Consider the following 20,808-nt stretch of genomic DNA (forward strand, 5'->3'; position numbering starts at 1 on the left):
TGCCACCCTCTGCAATTTTTATTATGCATGCTTTCAGACACTCTGCTATGGGTTTCATCTCCTACGCCAGTTTCTATTTGGGAAAGCAAATACATGGAAAGGTAACTTGTATCACTTGGTCGCTGGGGCATCCGCGGTGAGTAGTTAAGAAATGCCAGGGGAGTTGGTGTCCAGTTTCACGACTGGACAAGAGTACGGCTTGGACTTGCTTCTGGGGGACTCTGTGGTTTCGTAGAAGGAGCCTGAGGTCTGGTCCTTGGGTATTAGCACTGAGCGCTGAGCCGGGCACCTGCTGCACACCTCACCGTCCCTGCTTTCTGCACTCAGCTGCCCACTCATATCCCAGTTCAGGAAGCCCAGAAAACTCAGAACCCACAGAGAAAGCCCAGAGTGAAAGGTTGTACTTCACTTTCAAGAAAGGAAAATCATTCATATTCTTTACAAGAATGAAAAGCACAGATTAACATTGATCTCTTTTAATTTTTAGGCCGATTTTGAGTAGTCAAAGTCAGAGCAGTCAATCTGTGTCGTGAGCCGACAGCTGCAGAAGTGTGTCTGAGGTGTCCGGTGGAGGTGGCGGCCGAGCTCTGGGACTAACCAGCATGCTGGGGATGGCACCGTGTCAGGATGCAGGCAGATCCGCGCAGAAGTGTCTAAAATTAACAGTCCTCTACAGGGGTGAGGGAGAGGGAGGAAGAGATGCTTTAGTGAGGATAAATATTTTCTTTCACATTTAAGCAATTACAGAGTTTTTACTTTCAACTATCAACAGGCACATTCTTTAGAAAACATGAACTGTCAGCCGGGCACGGTGGCTCACGCCTGTAACCCCAGCTCTCTGGGAGGCTGAGGCAGGTAGATCACCTGAGGTCAAGAGTTCAAGACCAGCCTGGCCAAAATGGTGAAACCCCGTCCCTACTAAAAATACAAAAAAAGTTAGCTGGGCACAGTGGCACACGCCTGTAATCTCAGCTACTAGAAAGCTGAGGTTGTCCTCGCTAACCTGGCGAAACCCCGTCTCTACTAAAAAATACAAAAAATTAGCTGGACGAGGTGGCGGGTGCCTGTAATCCCAGCTACTCGGGAGGCTGAGGCAGGAGAATGGCGTAAACCCGGGAGGCGGAGCTTGCAGTGAGCTGAGATCCGGCCACTGCACTCCAGCCCGGGCCACAGAGCGAGACTCCGTCTCAAAAAAAAAGAAAGAAAGAAAGCTGAGGTTGAACTCAGGAGGCGGAGGCTGTAGTGAGCCGAGATCCCGCCATTGCACTCCAGCTCAAGGGCAACAGAGTGAGACTCCATCTCAAAAAAAAAAAAAAAAAGAAAGAAAAGAATACATGAACTGTCTTCAAATTTTGTCATGCCTTCCCCCTCTATCCTAGGCAAGCTAGAAAGCATTACCAACAGTGGCTCTTCACAGGCTTTTGGTTGGAGATGTGAAGAGAAGCCGGGGAAAAATCAGGTTTCTTTCCAAGCCCCTCAGCCCTGCCTTTCTATTCCCAGACCTGAATGCAGTCTGATTCAGGCTACCCCATTGCATCACCACCTGCGGCCATGACTCTGTGGAAAGGCACAGCTGGTGATGCCGATCAGAGCCTCTGCAGTCTTATGTGGCTTTTCTAACTAATTCTAAACCTTCAGATCCCATGGTATAAAAAGGTCGTACCTTCTGGAGGGACTTCGATGGTTTTAGGATGGAAGCACCAGAGGACCCCACGAACGCTGTCATTGAAACAGCAGCCCCTACTTGCACACTGGGAGGCCGTGATGCCAGGATAACCACAGTTCTGTCTTTCTTCAGGGTCCACTTCACATGTCTCTAGAAGTGCACAGGTGAGAAGCAAAGTAAGTTGTGGGCTGAATTCCTTGATGTTATTGTGCACACACCCATCCAGCTTCCTTCTCCAATGACATCAGCAACCATCCGGTGAGGCAGATAGAAAACCCTCAGGACATGAGAGGGAGATGTGGTCCTCACATCCTGATGTGCAAACATTACCCTCAGGGAAAATGCAAGGTGCCCCGGGTTTGTGGACTTTGCATCTTTCTAGGTAACTTATTTATTCACTTTTTAATTTCAACAAATGATTATTAAATTTTACTCAATACATAAATATTTACTGAGCACCATCTGTGTGCATGAGAAGTGGGAACTAGCATGGCAAAAGCCAGGCACTGTGCCAGGTGAGAGGGACCCAGAAATTAAAACCAGAGAAGTCGTCATTAAGAGTCTAAGGATCTGGGCCAGGCTCACGCCTGTAATCCCAGCACTTTGGGAGGCCGAGGGAGGTGGATCACTTGAGGTCAGGAGTTCAAGAGCAGCCTGGCCAACATGATGAAGCTCCATCTCTACTAAAAATACAAAAAATTAGCCGGGCATCATGGCACATGTCTGTATTCCCAGCTACTTGGGAGGCTGAGGCAGGAGAATCACTTGAACCCAGGGGGCGGAGGTTGTAGTGAGCCAAGATCGCACCACTGCACTCCAGCCTGAGTGACAGAGCAAAACTCTGTCTCAAAAACAAAACAAAAGAGTCTGAGGATCTGATGGAGGAGAAAGGCAAGAAAATGTGCGAGACAACGCAAGGCCGTCATCCCAGGGTGCCCGGGGTAACCACGGGGGTAGGGGGCGCTCCCAGGAGGAGCCAATGACAAACAGGCTGAACAAAGCAGGGGGGGTCCCTGCCGGAGGAGATTCACCAGGGGAAGATGGAGCCACACGGGCAAAGGCCATTCCAGAGACCCAGATGTGCTCAAGAGGTGGAGGGCCATTGCAGGTAAGGTGAGAGGACGACCGGGTGGGGTGGTCTAGGAGGAGCTGACAGAGGGCTGTGAGCTGTGAAACAGCTTGAAGCAGGGCAGTGAGGAAAGGGGCTAGAGGGGGAAGACACGTGGACAGATGGAGCTGGCTGGGGCTGCCACAGGATCTTATACAAGACGTTCTAACACAAGAGCTTCAGACTCAGAGCTCCGCAGAATCAAAGGTCTAAGAAAGCAACCTATTAGGATCTGGCGGTTGACAGCCTGCAGCAGGGCGGGAAAGAGGAGCCCAGAGCACCCTCCCTGTCCCTGTCCCTGTCTGTGTCCCTGTCCCTGTCTTGGGGCATAGGAGGGGAGGAGCTCCGCTGGCCACACTGGCTCAGGTGAGGGTGCCCCAGGGGAGGCCAGGAGGGGCTGCTCTCTTGTCTGCTTTGCTATCGGGGACGGCCTCGAGCTCTCTTTGGAGAAAGTGTTCCTGGCTTGCTGGGAAGGATCCGGGTTCACCTCCCGCTGCCCAGCAGCTTCCATGGGAACGTTGCCCTCCTGGGGTCTGGATCCATCACGAAGTGAAGTGACCATCGCCCACCCCCAGGGTATTGTGGGGGTCAAGAGAGGCCCTGTGGTGAGGGAGGATCATCATCCTGGGGGGTGAGGGAGTTTCCTCCGCAGGAAGGATTTCCAGCCCCGGCGCTCTGCCTCCAGCAGACGCTGTCTTGCCCACCCGCTTTGTCGGGTGACGGAAATAAATGGAAATGGTTTCCACATGTGAATGCGCTAAATTGTAATCACAATTTTCTAGATTTCTGTTGTAACAGGATCATGGACCTGAGTCACCCACAAAGAAGCTCTGAGCCTTGAGCCAGAGGGTGTGTGGGGCAGGGGGAGAGGAGTTAGCCGCGGCCTCTGTGATCTCACAGCACAGGGGGCAGGGCTGGGGGCTGGGTGGGAGCAAGGGCGGAGGCAGATGGGCCTGGGGGTGGCCAGCATGGGGACCCACCCAGTTCATTCTGTACACTGAGGCCACCTCCTCTCTCGGGTTCCAAAGCTCCCCCGCTCCCTGCCATGGGCTTGGGGGCTTCCCACTGGCACCCAATGCTGGCTTCTATGCTGCGCAAGCCCACCCCTCAGGCCCCGTACCCCACAACAGCGATCAAGAGGTGGCTGGAGGGCAGTAGAGGCATGGACAGCACCACTGGGTGCCCCCTCTTCAGGCCTCTCTGGAAAGCCTTGCTTTGGAAACGTGGAAAGCCCTTTCTCCTGCCTCCACCTTGAAACTGTACCTAACAACAGCAAATAACTTATTCATCTCCCTGCAGCTAACAAAGTGCAAGTCCCAGACGCTGCCACACCACATTTCCTGACAGCCCTAGGGCAGACCATTGATCCATTCTGCAGGTAAAGGAGTTGAGATGCAAACACTTCCCAAGGAAGCAAGAGTGGGCTCTTCCTCCACTCCCTAGAAGGAGCCAGGGCAACCGATCCACTTGACAACACCAGGGAACAGGGGTTGCCAGCCACGCATTCATGGGATGATGGCTTTGACTCCCAGAGCATGGATCCCAGGGGAGCCCAGGAACCTGTGGGAGAGGGTCTCCCAGTTGGCCACCACTGGGACGGGCATTTGGGCCTGTGGAAGAGGGTCTCCCAGTTGGCCATCACTGGAATGGGCATTTGGGCCTATCTGGATGGGCCTTGGGAGGGTCTGCCCCTGGGGGAAATGTTGGCATGAACACTCGGAAGCACTATTCTGAGACTCCACACCAACACTTCCTCTTTGAAACATGACACTTGGGAGGATTGTGAAGTCTTCCCAACATGGGAAAACAGCCCTGACCGAGGGCAGCACCCTCCTCATTGCACATCTCAAAGGCCTCCTGGGGCCCTGCCATCCTGTGTTAGTTATTCTCCCCCTGTTTTTGCCGATCCTGTAACATTGGACCTAGAACAGCACCTGGCACAAAACAGGTGCTCAAAAATATGTATGTAAAACAGTGGCTCCAGGCAGAGGCTGCCCGAGCTGGCTGTGGCCCCACAGAGCAGGAAGAAGCACGCCTTACCTGTCTGGGCCTGGGCCAGGGTGCCAAGGGCCAGCATGGACACCAGGACCAGGACGCAGATCACCTTGTTCTGCATGGGGGCCATTGCCTTCTCTCTGCTCCAAAGGCGACCCCGAGTCAGGGATGAGATGCCGTCCGAGCCCCGGATTTTATAGGGCAGGCTCTGTTTGCTTAAAGAACATTAAGTAACGTTTGCCTAAGGAGGTTCTGGGATCCTCTGAGACAATAATCTCCACTGATTTGTAGCAAAGGTGTTTCCCAGACACGGTTAAGCCACATGGAAGGATTTGCTGATAGAAGAGAGGGCATGTGGGGAGGTCATCTTGGCTGAGGGATCTGAGATTCAGAAAGTCCCTCTTATCCCGTGGGAGTCTCCTCCAACCTGACCGTAATCCAGGTCCTACCCATATCTGAGAGGCCCTCCCACCAGGGTAAATACTGCACTCACTGCAGAAGTGATTCATAGTGAGAGATGGCGGGGAAAGGCTCGGCCGTGACAAGAGTGGCTCACAGGGTGGCCACCGTGACCTTGCAGGGGGAAGGGAAGGAGCTCATGAAGTCCATTCCATCTGCTCTGGTCTCAGATTGAAATGGGCCTGTGAGCAGTTTTCAACTATTTTGAAATCCAAGTCTCCAAGTCTGTGTCTGAACAAGACGAGTAGGGAAATACAAGGCCTGTTCCTCCCGCCCCCAAGGGATCTGGGCCTTCAAACTGCATCTTTTCTCATGAATTTCATCCGGTTAGACATGTCCACGGCAAATTTGCATGTGAGCAAAGCACCCGAGGTCCTTCATGGGGGAAATGGGCCCCATCTAAAGGGGCTCCTGCTTGGGTTCGCACGGACGGCAGTAACTGGCAACCGTTCAGCATCCTAAGCCAAGGAACTGCATGCACATTTTTACTTATGTATCTAAGCTAATTCTTTCTTTTCTGTTCTTTTCCCTTTTACAGTGGAATTGTTTTAGTAATGAAATTGTAGGCCTGGTGCAGTGGCTCACGCCTGTAATCCCAACACTTTTGGAGGCCGAGGCAGGCAGATCACTTAAGGTCAGGAGTTCAAGACCAGCCTGGCCAACATGGTGAAATCCCGTCTCTACAAAAAATACAAAAATTAGCTGGCATGTTGGCGGGTGCCTGTAATCCTAGCTACTCCTGAGATTAAGTCAGAATCACTTGAACCTGGGAGGCGGAGGTTGCAGCGAGTCGAGATCACACCACTGCACTCCAGCCTGAGTGACAGATTAAGTCTCCTTCTGGGAGGGGTTGGGGGCAGGGGGGGAGAAACAAATTGTATATACCAGCTGCCATCAAAAACTGACAAAGTGAACATGGTTCACTCTGCTGTGTCTATGGGACTCCCTCCCTCCCCCTCCCACGCCTTCCCAGTTAGTCCCCTGGACTCCTGTATTTTAAAGGACAGCCTCCTCCTCTCCTGCTCCAGGCCTCCAGAACTGTGCGAGAATCCATCTCTGTCGTTTAAGCCACTCAGTCTGTGGGACTTTATTACAACAACTCCAGGAAGTTAACACAACCAGAGTGACTCTGCCCTGGGAAGAAGAAAGTATCGAGATCTGACTGCACTAAATATTAGCTCTAAACTAACACCAGTCAGAGACCCAGACCCCATCGTGGTTCACCAAAGGGTGCACCTTGTGGGTTGGAGGTGACGGGGCAGTCTGGGCCCACGTGGGTCTCACAATGGGTCCAATAAGGTCACACACCCTCCACTGGGGGAAACAGATACCTACAGACACAAAAAGTGGAAATTGGTGTCACCTTTTTGGAAATTAACATGGTACTTTGTATCAAGAATCTGAGAAAAAGTCCACTCTTAGACCCAGTAGATCTGCACTGGTGGGTGTTCTCCCATCTAAGTCCTAACCAGGCCCAACCCTGCTTAGCTTCTGAGATTCAGACAAGATCAGATGCACTCAGGGTGCTATGGCTACAGACTATGTTGGTGGATGATCTAAAGAAAAAATCCTATACACAGGGAAAATCACTTTGCATGAAGATATCCATCAAAAGAAATCTTAGTTCATAATAAAAACGTGTAATACGAGGAATTATTAACTAAATGTTAGTTTAGCTACATGATGAAATATTATTGAACCCTCCCTAGCATATTTCTGTGGAATTTGTAATAACATGGAATAGTTTCATGCTTTAGTGTTAAAAAGAACAGGATACAAAAGTTTACAAACCACTCAGTAGAAAAAAGCAAAGAAAAAAAAAAAGAAAATATACAGTGGCCATCAGAGAGTGCTTAAGTATCAGTTACGTCTTTTTCCCTGGATTCTGCCTTCCTATTTACTGAAATATCTCTATGATAAACATCATTAACTTTTACAGTGGAAAAATACTGTATGCTTACAGATAAAATGTTAATGATTTTACTCTCCCCAAAAAGAGAGAGGAGTTCCCCTACCTTCCCCAGTCAATGACTCAGTGAGTAAGAGACGGAGGCGGGTGTTTAACTTTGGGGTTCTCTGCAGGCCATGTCCCATGACACGCTTGCCCCATGACCTGTGTCCTCGCACCTTCCCTGAAGTTAAACACAGGTCTAAGGTTGTGGTGTGAGTGGCCTGTAATCTCTTAGATTGTAGCACCTGCTAGGGAGAAGCTGCCCATTCCTGCCCACTGAGTCCTCCTCGTCCCACCCAACAAATCCCAGAGGCCCAACTCAGTACAAACCAGTGAGATGCAGATGTGTCCATGGAGGGAGGAGAACACATCTGACCTCATCAATGGTAAAACGGCCCCCGCCCCTCCTCTCCACACTCCCTGCCCCTCACAGCCACCTGCTGCAGCTCCCACCACCATTCCTGTTCAGAGGGGCACTGCAAGGCAGGACAGCCCTTCCATCGATCACGGCTCCAAGAGCCAAGAAAGCCTAACCGTGGCCTCCAAAGAGCTGAGAACTGGGAGTGAGACATCACTCACATCATCAAATGTCGAAGAGAAAAACCTGACAGAAGCAATGGGGAAAAGATTCCCTATTTAATAAATGATGTTGGGAGAACTGGCTAGCCATGTGCAGAAAATTGAAACTGGACCCCTTCCTTACACCTTAGACAAAAATTAGCACAAGATGGACTAAAGACTTAAAGGTAAAACCCAAAACCATAAAAACCCTAGAAGAAAATCTAGGCAATACCGTTCAGAACATAGGTACAGGGAAAGTTTTCATGACAAAAATGCCCAAAACAATTGCAACAAAAGCAAAAATTGACAACGGGTTCCAATTAATGAGCTTCTGCATGGCAAAAGAAACTATCATCAGAGCAAACAGACAGCCTACAGAATGGGAGAAAGTTTTCACAATCTATCCATCTGACAAAGGTCTAATATCCAATCTACAGGGAACTTAAACAAATTTACGAGAAAAAACAACCCCATTAAAAAGTAGGCAAAGGACATGAACAGACGCTTCTCAGAAGGAGATATTCATGTGGCCAACAAACGTGAAAAAAGCTCAACATCACTGGTCATTAGAGAAATGCAAATCAAAACCACAACGAGATACCATCTCATGCCAGCCAGAATGGCAGTTACTAAAAAGTCAACAAACAATAGATGCCAGTGAGGTTGCAGAGAAAAGGAACGCTTTTACACTGTTGGTGGGAATGTAAATTAGTTCAACCATTGTGGAAGACAATGTGACGATTCCTCAAAGATCTAGAAGCAGAATTATCACTTGACCAAGCAATCTCATTACTGGGTATATACTGAAATATAAATCATTCTATTATAAAGATATATGCACGCATATGTTCATTGCAGCATGATTCACAATAGCAAGGACATGGAATCAACCCAAATGCCCATCAATGATAGACTGCATAAAGAAAATGTGGCACACCAGTGGAATACTATGCAGCCATAAAAAGGAATGAGATCATGTCCTTTGCAGGGACATGGGTGGAGCTGGAAGCCATTATCCTCAGCAAACTAACACAGGAACAGAAAACTAGGCATCAAATGTTCTCACTTATAAGTGGGAGCTCAATGACAAGAACACATGGATACATCGGGGAAAAAGACACACTGGGGCCTGTGGAGGAGGGACGGGGTGGGTGGAGGAAGAGCATCAGGAAGAAAAGCTAATGGATGCTGGGTTTAATACCTGGGTGATGGGTTGATCTGTGCAGCAAACCACTGTGACACATGCTTCCTTATGTAACAACCTGCACTTCCTGCCCATGCACCCTGGAACTTAAAAGTTGAAGAAAATAATAATAATAATAATAATAATAATAACTCCTCTTGTATTGGTAATTTAGGTTGCTTACAATATTTCACTATAAAGGAAGATTTCTTTTGATGGACATCTTCACACAAAGTGATTTTCCTGAGTTTAGGATTCTTTCTGGGACGCAGATACACAGGTCTCAATTCTACACCCTCCTTTCCAGGTGACACCAACTCTGCCAAGCTGTAGTTACTTAAACTACCAATGCTTAGGCACAGCTCCAACCAGGCTAGAATGCAGACCTGCTCCTCCCAGTGGGTGACTTTGGAATTAAGCTGCTGACTCCTTGCCAAGGTTTCAGCCTGGGTTAGTGTGGACTCTGTGGATTCTCATTTATCAGCACCCCAGTCCCTGCAGTGAGTGGACTGGGCCAGCTCCCTTCCTCGACACCATGTCCCTTCCTCCCTCTCACGGGCACTGCTGGAGCCTTGGCTCCTTGGCCTCTGTGCTGCCCCTGTCCTGGCCACGTGCACTGGCTGGTGCAGCCCAAAGACCCTCCTCCTCCCATGACCCAAGTATTCCCTCTGGCCACCTGCCCACCACCCTGGCCTCAACCCTGTGAATATGGCCCCTGGTGGTGGTCAACCCATACCTACCCAAGACATAAACATGTGGTGAAGTTTTTAGTCCAGGTGTGAAGATTTTCTGTCTGGTTTGGACTGATGATGAACAGTTCCTGCTTCTACTGAGGAAAGGTCAAGAACTACAAATTATCTGTATGGAGAAGGTCCCAAGGATGGTGGTGGCTCATCCCTGGTACTGCTTCCAAGGCCTGTTCCCACCATGATACTCCATGAGTCCCAGAGATAAAGACATGATGAAGAAGAGGCCAGAGTGTCCATTGGTTTAGTGATCCGTCAAGATTGACCAAGAGGAAAACTTTCGTTTGCTGGACAAAGGCCCAGGATTTGATCACCTCTAAAGACACTCATTACACTTTATTTCTATTTTTATACCTTGTAACCATGTCTTCTCTTTGTCAATTACTTGCTCTGAAGCCCAGGCACCCTGACCGAATGTCCATCATCCATCGGTGGGGGATGCGTGCGGGATTGTGCCGTCTGGGCATATCGTATCTCGTCGGTTGTGTCCTTATCCGAGTCTCTGTGTCCCTGTTGTGCTGTGCCTTTGGAAGACAGAGGCCCTGACAACAGGTGTGGCCCGGGCCACCTGTCTGAGGGGGCCACCTGTCTGAGGGGGCCACCAGTCTTCCGCCTCTGTACAAACTTCACACCTGCAGGAGACACCGAAGACGTTCATACCACTTTTATCATTCGACTTGCTGCTGGAAGTTAATGCAAAAGCATAGGGCTGCAATGGTCCCTCCCAACAACAATCCTGTTTCATCATCCTAACAACCCTAGGATTTAGCTAAGAGAAGTTACGAGGGAGGACTCAGGAAAAGAGGGGGCTTAAGGAAAATGCCTGAGCTGCATGATCACCCAGGGGGCAAGGCCTGGACTCCTGGGGTTCCTGTTCCCACCCCGGGTTCACTGCCCATGTTCTAGGGTGGCACTGCCTCACTCTTGGGCCGTCCTCACCACTAGAGAACCACCGAGGCACTCAGTGGCACGCAGGCTGTTGCCCTTGGTAACAAGGGCCCACGCATTGTGTGGCCGCAGTCAGCGCTGCTCAGCAGTCCTCCAGGATGTCACCAGGTGTGTTAAATGCATGACTTCATTTTTAAATATATGTTGGGGGAGATCCAAGCATCTCTCTGTTTTGTTTTTCTAAGACCACCAGAGCGGGTACAAAAGAACCAGCGACTAGGCAAGGGTAGGAGCAAAACTGCAAGTTTATTTTGGTCACCTAGCTTCAAGGGAAGAAGGTGGGTAGGGAGAGGTCTGTTGGCCCCCCGACAAAAGGGGCCCCCAGAGTCACCCATACAGCTCTCGGACGGAGTTCCCACAGTCCTGACATCCCGACAGGAGTGGAGGACTGAGGAAGGCCGTGCGTGGCGTGCCTCCGGAGCGGCTTTTCTAGGAGTGGGAGGGCAATAGACGGGGCACGGGCGTGTCCGGGGCGTTCCACAGGTGCGACCAGGTAAATCTTGGTCTCTTCAGATTGACATCACCTGGCGCATGCCTAGTTGGTCTGCACCTTCCCGGGTCACCGGCTGGATTTTCGCGCGCGCGGGAAAAGTTGGGGGGGGATGAAGAACCCGGAAGTGCGCCATCTTGCCTCCGTTCATCCAAACAGTCCAACCTTTTATTGATAATAGTGATAAGGGGCGCCGTGGTCTGTCTGGCTACTTCCTGCTGTTAAGGGGCACTGTTAAGGTCGGGGCCCATGGTTGGCATTTGGACGTACGGATGAAGAATAAAATAAAGCACAGTATTAGTATAGGAACGAGGTATGGAAGCATTTGAGGGTTTGAATGTTAGTGTCTGCTAGGCCTGACTTGCTAACATAATAGCAACACTCTTCTCTAAGGAAGAGACAAGTGCCTCCTTTTTCAGCTGTAAACAAGCCTAGGGCTTGCCTGTTTTGGGCAGCTACTTAGGCTATTGAGGTAGTTCGGCGCTGTAGGGAGGCCAGGCTTTCAGCTGATTTCAATAACTAGAGGGAGGAAAAACAGCCCGTTTTGACGGGAGTGGCGTAGTGGCATGGAAAGTTGCTGGAAAAGCTCTGCTACTTCTGCCTGGCTGTATAGAGTTAGACTGGGGACCAAGGACATGGGGACATAGAGGGATCAGTTAGTGGCTGTATGGTTAAGAGTTTTAGAGAGAGATCAGTTGCACGAGAAATAGCCTTCAATGGGGGCTGTTTTGGCCTCCATTGGGTGCCTGAGTATGATTACCTCAGGATGAATTTGGAGTTGAATAACGGAAAGGAAGGATTGGGCAGTAGCACGAGAAATAGCCTTAAGGAAGACAACTGGCAGAACTATGTACTACTGAGTGTGTTCGGCTGTCTTATGGCCAAGTTTCAGTGATGAGAAAAAAATTGCCATACAGTAGGTGGACTAGCAAAGGTCTGAGTGTATGAGTGAAACAGCAATATAAGTATAAAATGAGACTTCATTTTCAGTGTAGTCACGGAGTGTCCCTTGCCACTGGAGATGTGTCTGGGTCCTCCCATGTGAAAGCAAAAAGGAACTGGCAGTCTGTGTGTAGGGGTATGGTAAAGAAAGCATCCTTAAGGTCTAGCACAGTAAAATAAGTAGAATTGGTGGGGATATGGGACAGAAGGGTGTAAGGGTTGGGAACTACAGGGTGCGTGGGACGGGTGGCTTCATTGACTAGCCGAAGATCCTGTACTAACCTATACGTTCCATCTGCCTTTTTAACTGGAAGTATTGGAGTGTTACAGGGGGAATGTGTGCGGACAAGAATATGTTGGCTAAGTAGTCGCATGATAATTGGCTTTAAACCTTCTAGATGTGTTGGAGAGAGAGAGAATTGGGGGCAGTTTGGGAAACGAGTGGGATCTTTGAGCTTGACGAGAATTGGTGGGTGGTGAGCAGCTATGACCGGGGTGGAAGTGTCCCACACTTGAGGGTGTACAGAAATAGGGAAGATGGGGGTTGGGGGCGACATAGGAGGAGCCTGTGCACTTGCACAAAGCATGAGCAACAGGTCATGAGGGGGTTGAAGGGGAGTGGATGAGTTGGTGGGAATGTATATGGAGGCCTTTAAGGTGCTCAGGATGTCTTGGCCTAGTAAGGGGGTAGGGCATGAGGGTATAATGAGAAACGAGTGCGCAAAGTAGTTGTTGGCCAGGCAGCAATTAAGGAGTGGAGTTTTTCGTGGGGTGGATGGCTTTCCGTCTACTCCTACTACAGAGATATCGGATGGAAGGCTAGGTCCAGAGAAGGACGGCAAAACAGAATAGGTAGCCCCGCTATCTATTAAAAAAAAATCAATTGTCTTACCCGCTACCAGGAGAGTTACCCGCGGCTCAGCGAGGGTGATGGGGGTCCCCGAGTCTCGGCACCTTCAGTTGTCGTCGTCGTCCAGATGTAGGAGCTGGAAGGAGCTCCCAGGATCCTGGGAAAGGGGGTCACGTGGAGACGCAGCACCTGTTCTCAGGGTGGGGCAATCAGACTTCCAGTGTCCTCCCTGCTGGCAAGCAGGGCAGGGGGTTGCTGGTGGACGAGGCTTAGGACATTCATTGGCCCAATGTCCTGACGCCTTGCACTTATGGCAAGGCTGCGTTGGGGCTCAGGGACCTTGCGGACACCTGTTGGCATAGTGTCCCGCCTTGCCGCACTTATAGCAGGCTCCTTTCGTGGCCTTGGAGTCTGTGGGGTGTGTACTCTCTGGTCTGGGGTTACAACTGGGCTGTAAAGCCGCTGCTAGGAGCTGGGCCTTCTGTTTGAGGCGTGCCTGTCGCACTGCCTCAGCCGTCTCCTCTCTGGAGTTATAGACCTTAAAGGCTAATTTAACCAGGTCTTGTATTGGTGCCTGAGGACCATCCTCTACCTTCTGAAGTTTCTTACGAATGTCAGGAGCTGATTGAGAAATGAAATAAGACGCCAAAATGGTGGCCCCTGTGGGGGAGGCCGGATCTAACTGGGTATACTGGGTTAGAACCTCAGTCAGCCTATTTAAGAATGCGGCTGGATTTTCTTCTGGATTTTGAATAATTTCTTTTAATTTGTTAAAATTTACAGTTTTGTTTGAGGCCGTTTGCATACCAGCCAACAGACACTGAACCATTATGTCTCGACTACGGCACCCAGGCTGGTTTGCTTGATAGTTCCAGTCCGGGTCTGCCGAGGGGACTGCTTGCTCCCCTAGTGGGATGGTGGCGTCAGTTAAATGTAGTTGGTTGGCGTGCTGCCTGGCGGCCGCTAGGATGCGCTCTTGCTCCTCAGGGTTTAGGGTGGAGGTTAGGATAACCTGGAGGTCATGCCAAGTTAAGTCATAGGCCTGACAAAGGTATCTAAATTCCTTTATGTAGACGGTGGGATTAGCTGAGAAATCCCCTAAACACTTCTCAATTTTGGAAAGATCGGCCAATGAAAAAGGGACATGCACTCTGACTACCCCCTCCGCCCCAGCCACCTCTCGCAAAGGCGCTAACACTGTAGGAGGGTGTGGGGCAGGAGTGGAGGCATCAGCAGGGCACTTAGAGCGGGTGTGTGCATAGACAGGAGACTCAAGACAGCCAGTTGGGGGCCCCGAAGGAAGCACGGGACTGAGTGGATTACTAGTAGGTAAGGAAAAGGAAGGAGGAGTCCAAGCGGAGGGAGGAGAAGTATAGGGCGGAAGTGAGGGAAACCCTAGATCCTCCGGCTGAACAGAAAGGAATGAGGACTCCTCTTTTTCGGGTTCCTGTGAGCCGGCGTCCTTGGCTAGCATAACTTGGGCCAAAGAGCATCGGCTACACAGGTCGGGATGAGAGCGTAAGGCCCAAAAGCCTTGTACGTAATTAATTTCAGACCACTTGCCTAGCCGCTGGCAGAAGTTGCTGAGGTCGATCACGCCACAGTGGAAAGGAAAATTAACCGCTTCCTCCTAAGGTCTTGTTCAAGCTGTAAGGTTTTTAAATTGGCTAGGAGGCACCCTAAGGGGGTGCTCTTTGGAAATTTGGACTGGGGGTTTCCCATTTGTTTCCTCTTTACCGACACAATGGACCCAATGGACATGGGAATGGATCCCTGCCTGGCTTCAAAGCGTCCTTTGGAACCAGCAGAGACAGACGAGAGGCTCTTGAAGCCTAAGTGGAGATTACCTTCAGGCGGACGTCTCCGTCCTGAACGGGTCTCCCGAGCCACTTGGTGGCTCCAAATGGACCCCGGACCTGCGCAGGATTTCTGGCCGAGGGAGGTAAAGAGGAGACAAGGGCACTTACCCCAGAGAGGCCGTGGGAGTGAGGGAAGCGGGTCTCAGGTCCTGGTCCGTCTGCTGCGTGGGAGCAGGAGGAGGTTCCTCAACCCTTAGAGGCCTGAGGAGGGGTCTCCTCCCTGGTTTTCGGCACCAACTGTTTTGTTTTTCTAAGACCACCAGAGCGGGTACAAAAGAACCAGCGACTAGGCAAGGGTAGGAGCAAAACTGCAAGTTTATTTTGGTCACCTAGCTTCAAGGGAAGAAGGTGGGTAGGGAGAGGTCTGTTGGCCCCCCGACAAAAGGGGCCCCCAGAGTCACCCATACAGCTCTCGGACGGAGTTCCCACAGTCCTGACATCCCGACAGGAGTGGAGGACTGAGGAAGGCCGCGCGTGGCGTGCCTCCGGAGCGGCTTTTCTAGGAGTGGGAGGGCAATAGGCGGGGCACGGGCGTGTCAGGGGGCGTTCCACAGGTGCGACCAGGTAAATCTTGGTCTCTTCAGATTGACATCACCTGGCGCATGCCTAGTTGGTCTGCACCTTCCCGGGTCACCGGCTGGATTTTCGCGCGCGCGGGAAAAGTTGGGGGGGATGAAGAACCCGGAAGTGCGCCATCTTGCCTCCGTTCATCCAAACACTCTCTATCAAGCTGCTCTCCCTCTTTTGTATCCTCACATACTTGCTTCAGCATGAGAGGAAGGGGTGACTGTGTTCTCTCAAGCTCAGAGCTGAACGTAGCCAGGCTCCCCGTGACAGACTCGTCTTTAATGCACATGGCAGAGAATGTGTGAAGTGCACTCCTCTGTCTGTTACTTTCTGTTTTTAAATTCCTACTTTATCAAGGGGATGGAATGTTTAGAAAACTCCTTTGCAAGTCCACCCTTCATCTCTTTTCATTTTTCCACAGAAGGAGTTGCCCCTAAGATTGGGAATGAGGGAAGGATGTTCATTTGTATTTAACATAGTCCTAGATGTTCTAGTCACTGGAATAAGGCAAGAAAAACAAAAAAACAAAAATGATACAGATGGAAAGGGAAGAAATAAAATTAGCTCTTTGCAAATGGCATAATCCCCTATGCACAAAATCTCAAGGAGTCTGTGAAACAAAATGAAAACAAAAAAACTTTCAGAAATGGGAGAGCTCAGCAAGATCATAGCACACAATATCAGCACACAAAAACCAACCACATTTCTATACACTATCAGTGAATGCGAAGAAACTGACATTAAAATCACAAATGCCATTTACAATCACTCAAAAAATTGAATATGTAGGTATACACTTCACAAAACATGTATAGGATCTATATGCTGGAAATGACAACATTCTGACAAAGGAAATTAAATGACAAATGGAGAGGCATACCATGTTCATGGATTGGAAGACAATGCAGCAAAGACGTCATTTCTCCCCAGATTGATTTATAGGTTTAATGCAATTCCTATCAAAACCCTGTGGGGAAAAGAACGAGAGATCAGCTTGTTACCATGTCTATATAGAAGGAAGTAGACAAAAAAGACTCCATTTAGTTCTGTATTCGAGATGCTGTTAATCTGTGACCTTACCTTCAACTTTGTCCTTGCAAGAGACATGTGCGAAGGTGATTTAAGGTTAAAAGGATTTTGGGCTGTGCAGAATGTGCTTTGTTAAACAAGTGCCTAAAGGCTGCTTGTGGTTAAAAGTCATCACCATTCTCTTAAATCTCAAGAAAGAGAAAAACATTTGTCTCCTGCCCCTCCCTGGGCAATGGAACATCTCCGGGTAATACCCATTGTGTGCCTTGTTTACTGAGTGAGGAGAAACCGCCTTTAGGAATAAGGTGGGACTTGCTGGAGCAATACTGCTAAAAGGTTTATGGAGATGTCGCATATACATCTCAAGGCACAGCATTTTCTGTTAAACTTATTCATATTACAAGGATTTTTTCATATGTCTTACTGCTGATTTCCTCCCTACAATAATCCTATTGTCCAGCCACTCCCTTATCCTTTTAATGACTAAGATAATTCTCAATAAATACCAAGGGAACTCAGAGGCTGGTGCCGGCGTGGGTCCTCTGTAAGCTGAGTGCCGGTCCCCTGGGCCCCGCTTTTCTTTCTCTACACTTTGTCTCTGTGTTTTATTCCTTTTCTCAAGTCTTTCGTTTCCACCTAACGAGAAACACCCACAAGTGTGGAGGGGCAGGCCACCCCTTCAAACCCCAATAGGCTTTTTGGCGAACATAGATAAGCTTATTTTAGAATTTTCAAGGAAAGACACACTCCCTGTAATAGTTAAAACAGTAAGAAGCAAACGGAAGGGATCACTCTACATGATATGAAAGTTTACTATAGAGCTGTAGAAACCAAAGTAGTGTGGTAGTGGCAGCAGGATAGACACGGAGATCAATAGAACAGACCAGAGAATGCTGAAATAGCCCCACACAGATATGCCCAGCAGATTTTGGCAACGGTGTAAAAGTGATTCCATGGAAGAAATAGAGGCTTTTCAACAAACAGTGCAAGAACAATTGGACCTCCATGGGGGGAATGGGGGGAATGAACCTTGATCTAAATAAACCTTGTACAAAACTCAAAATACATCATAAAGTGTAAAGCATAAAACCATAAAACTTTCAGAAAAACATCTTTGGGACCTCAAACTGAGCAAAGGCATCTTCCACTTGACACCATGAACATGATACTTAAAAGGAAACATTGATAAATTAGATCTCATTGAAAGCAAAACTCTTGCCCTGTGAAAGCCCATGAGAAGAGGATAAAGAGTTAAGCCACAGACTGGGAGAAAATATTTACAAACTACATATTTGGCAAAGGAGTTGTATCTAGAACATATAAAAACTTTCAAAACTCAGGACCTTTGCAATCCAATGAAAATATGGGCCAAAGACATGAGCAGACATCTTACCAAAGAGGATATACAGCTGGCAGAAAACATCATTTGCCATCAGGGAACCCAAATTAAAAGCATAATGAGATACTGATCAGAGTGGTAAATAAACACAGTGGCAACACCAGATGCTGGTGAGGGTTTGAAAAACCATATCCCTCCTGTGTTGCTGGTAGAAATGTAAAATGGTGGCGCCACTCTGGAAAAGAGTGTGGCAGTTTCTTTCTTTCTTTCTCTTTCTTTCCTTTCTTTCTTTCCTTCTTTCTTTTTTCTTTCTCTCTCTCTCTTTCTTTCCCTTCCTTCCTTCCTTCCTTCCTTCCTTCCTTCCCTGCCTTCCCTCCCTCCCTCCCTTTTCTCTTTCTTTCTTTCTTTTCTTTCTTTCTTTCTTTCTTTCTTTCTTTCTTTCTTTCTTTCTTTCTTTCTTTCTTTCTTTCTTTCTTTCTCTCTCTCTCTCTCTCTCTCTCTCTCTCCTTCCTTCCTCCCTCCCTCCCTTCCTTCCTTCCTTCCTTCCTTCCTTCCTTCCTTCCTTCCTTCCTTCCTTCCTTCCTTCCTTCTTTTTAGACGGAATCTTGCTTTGTCACCAGGCTGGAGTGCAGTGGCACTATCTTGGCTCACTACAACCTCCGCCTCCTGGGTTCAAGCAATTCTCCTGCCTCAGCCTCCCAAGTAGCTGGGGCTACAGGTGCGCACCACCATGCCTGGCTAATTTTTTTGGTATTTTTAGTAGAGATGGGATTTCACCATGTTGGCCAGGATGGTCTCGATCTCTGGACCTCGTGATCTGCCTGCCGCCTCAGCCTCCCAAAGTGCTGGGATTACAGGCGTAAGCCACCATCCCTGACCCAGTTTCTTAAAAATCGAAGTATGCAGCTATTAAATGCCCCAGTAATTGCACCTGGGCTTTTACTTAACAGAAGTGAAGACTTGTACACAAATGCAAAAACCTGAAAACAAACCTTCGTAACAGTCTTAATTGTAACAGCAAATAACGGGGATCCATCCAGCTGTTTTTCAATAGGTGAATGGTTATCTAAGCACTGGCATAGCCACACTATGGAATACTACTCAGTAATAAAAAAAAAGGAACAAAGTACTGATACTCCAAACAACTTGGATGACTGTCTAGGGAATTACTCTGAGCCAAAAAGTCAATTCCAAACGGTTCCATACTGGATGATTCCATTTCCGTAACACTTTTGAAATGACAACATTGTAGAAATGGAGAACTGATTAGTGGTTGCCTGGGGTTAGAGACAGGGGTGGAACACTCATGAGGGAATTGGGTGTAGTTTTATAAAGAACAACAGGAAGGGTCCTTTTGATGATGGAATTACTCTGTATCTTCACTGTGGCGGTGGATACTTGAACCTGTACAGGTCATAGTATCTTAGAGCTGAACACACACACACACATACACACACACGCAACTGGAGAAATTTGAGTAAGATGAATTGCCTACATCAATGTCAATATCCCACTTGTGACCTTGAACTATGGTTTTGCAAAATATTATCATTAGGGAAATGGGGCACCGTTTACACGGGCCCCCTGTGTGTTACGACTGTGTGTGACTCTGCTATTATCTCCATAAAATTTTCCGTTACAAAAGGTATTATTAGTCCAGTAAGAATGTTTCTGAAATCATAGTTCTCATGACTTCACAAACCAAAAATAATTTTAAAAAATCCTTTTCCTAGGTAGTTTTTCTGTGGCTAGCGATGGTCTCCTCTCCTGGGGACGTGGGAACACTCCTCGGAGGTGATTAAACCGAATACTCAGCCCTAAGTCTCCTGTCCCTGGGGTGTCGCGGCTCCTCCCGGATCCAAAGGACTCACTTAGGAGTTCTTGCCTGAGCCTTACGGAAGCCCCTGGGCTGCAGAACTGTTCTTAACATTGCCCAGCTGAAGGGTTGACTCCTAATGAGATAAAAGACCTGTCTGCTGGGGCTGAAGTGGGTTGCAGACTCTAAACCCTTGACCGTGGTCCCTGAGGCCTGCCTAGCCATCGAGCCTATTTCCTGCTTTAGCTTTCAGGCCAACTCTCACTACAGAACCCCCAGGTATGGCTGCTGTGAGTAGCTCTGGTCTGGCAGGAAGTAGACCCCCAAGTTGCCCAGTCCTTCTATCCTCCAGGGAGCTCTGACAGCAGGAGGGAGGTGAGATGAGGCACCCAGGCCACAGGCCTAGAAGACAACTGCCTAGGGGTCTGGAAATAGCACCTGATCTGGAAGTTTCCAGGTCCGTGGAGGAGTGGGACTGGCTGCCCTCCCCGGAGCCCTTCCTGGCAGCCAGGTCTGGGAAGTTCTTGGGTTTCCTCCGAGAGTGAGCTCGATAGGCCAGCAGCACTCTGGTCCTGGGCTCCGTCCCCCACTCCTGTCCCTTCCCTTTCCCCGCCTCTTCCTCTGTGGCCTCCAGGAACTGAGTACACAACTTTAATACTGCATTGGGAGCCAATAATATTGTAGAAAATATAACTTAAAGGTTTGGCCAGCTCCTACACAACATCCCTGCCTGGAGGTTCCCTGGCCTCTGCTGGACCAGTCCCAGGTGCTAACGAGGGAGGATTAGGAGCAGGAGGGTTGAAGGTGGGGGGCTGCGTCCTTGCACCAGCAACTCCTGGTGAAGAGAGTGATTGGTAAATGGCCATGGCACATGTGAAGGGAACAGCAGACCTCAGCAACTCCTGTGACCCTTGGGTCACTGCTCACACCCTCCAGCCACCACTCACTCCCTGTGGCTAAGGCCAACTCCCTCTAGCCAGCGCGCACACCCTCTGGACACCATCCACTCCCTCCAGACACTGCTCACACCCTCCAGCCACCGCCAACTCCTTCCGGCCTCCGATCACACCCTCTGGTCACCGCTCACTCCCTCCAGTCAGGGCTTACTCCCTCCAACGACCACTCACACCCTCCGGCTACTGTTCACTCCCTCCGGCCACCACTCAAACCCTCTGTCCAGGTCCCACATCTTCTGATCAGTGCTCACTCCCTCTGGCCACAGCCCACACCCTTCAGCCACCACTCACACCCTCTGGCCACCGCTAACACCCTTCGGCCACTGCTCACTCCCTCAAACTA

General features: G+C 49.3%; 1 protein-coding gene across 1 annotated transcript; it reads right to left on the bottom strand.

The window, feature by feature from the left end:
- Nucleotides 1-460: 460 nt before the first annotated feature.
- TFF1 (trefoil factor 1) lies at nt 461-5,020 on the bottom strand. Its single transcript, XM_030914661.1, has 3 exons — nt 4,815-5,020; nt 1,664-1,816; nt 461-670 (listed from the first exon to the last, which is right to left on the bottom strand). The coding sequence occupies exons 1-3, from the start codon at nt 4,897-4,899 to the stop codon at nt 660-662; spliced, it is 249 nt and encodes an 82-aa protein (XP_030770521.1). The 5' UTR covers nt 4,900-5,020; the 3' UTR covers nt 461-659.
- Between the last annotated feature and the right edge of the window lie 15,788 nt (nt 5,021-20,808).

This window comes from Rhinopithecus roxellana, chromosome 13, assembly GCF_007565055.1.
Source record: "Rhinopithecus roxellana isolate Shanxi Qingling chromosome 13, ASM756505v1, whole genome shotgun sequence".
In the NCBI taxonomy this organism is placed as follows: Eukaryota; Metazoa; Chordata; class Mammalia; order Primates; family Cercopithecidae; genus Rhinopithecus; species Rhinopithecus roxellana.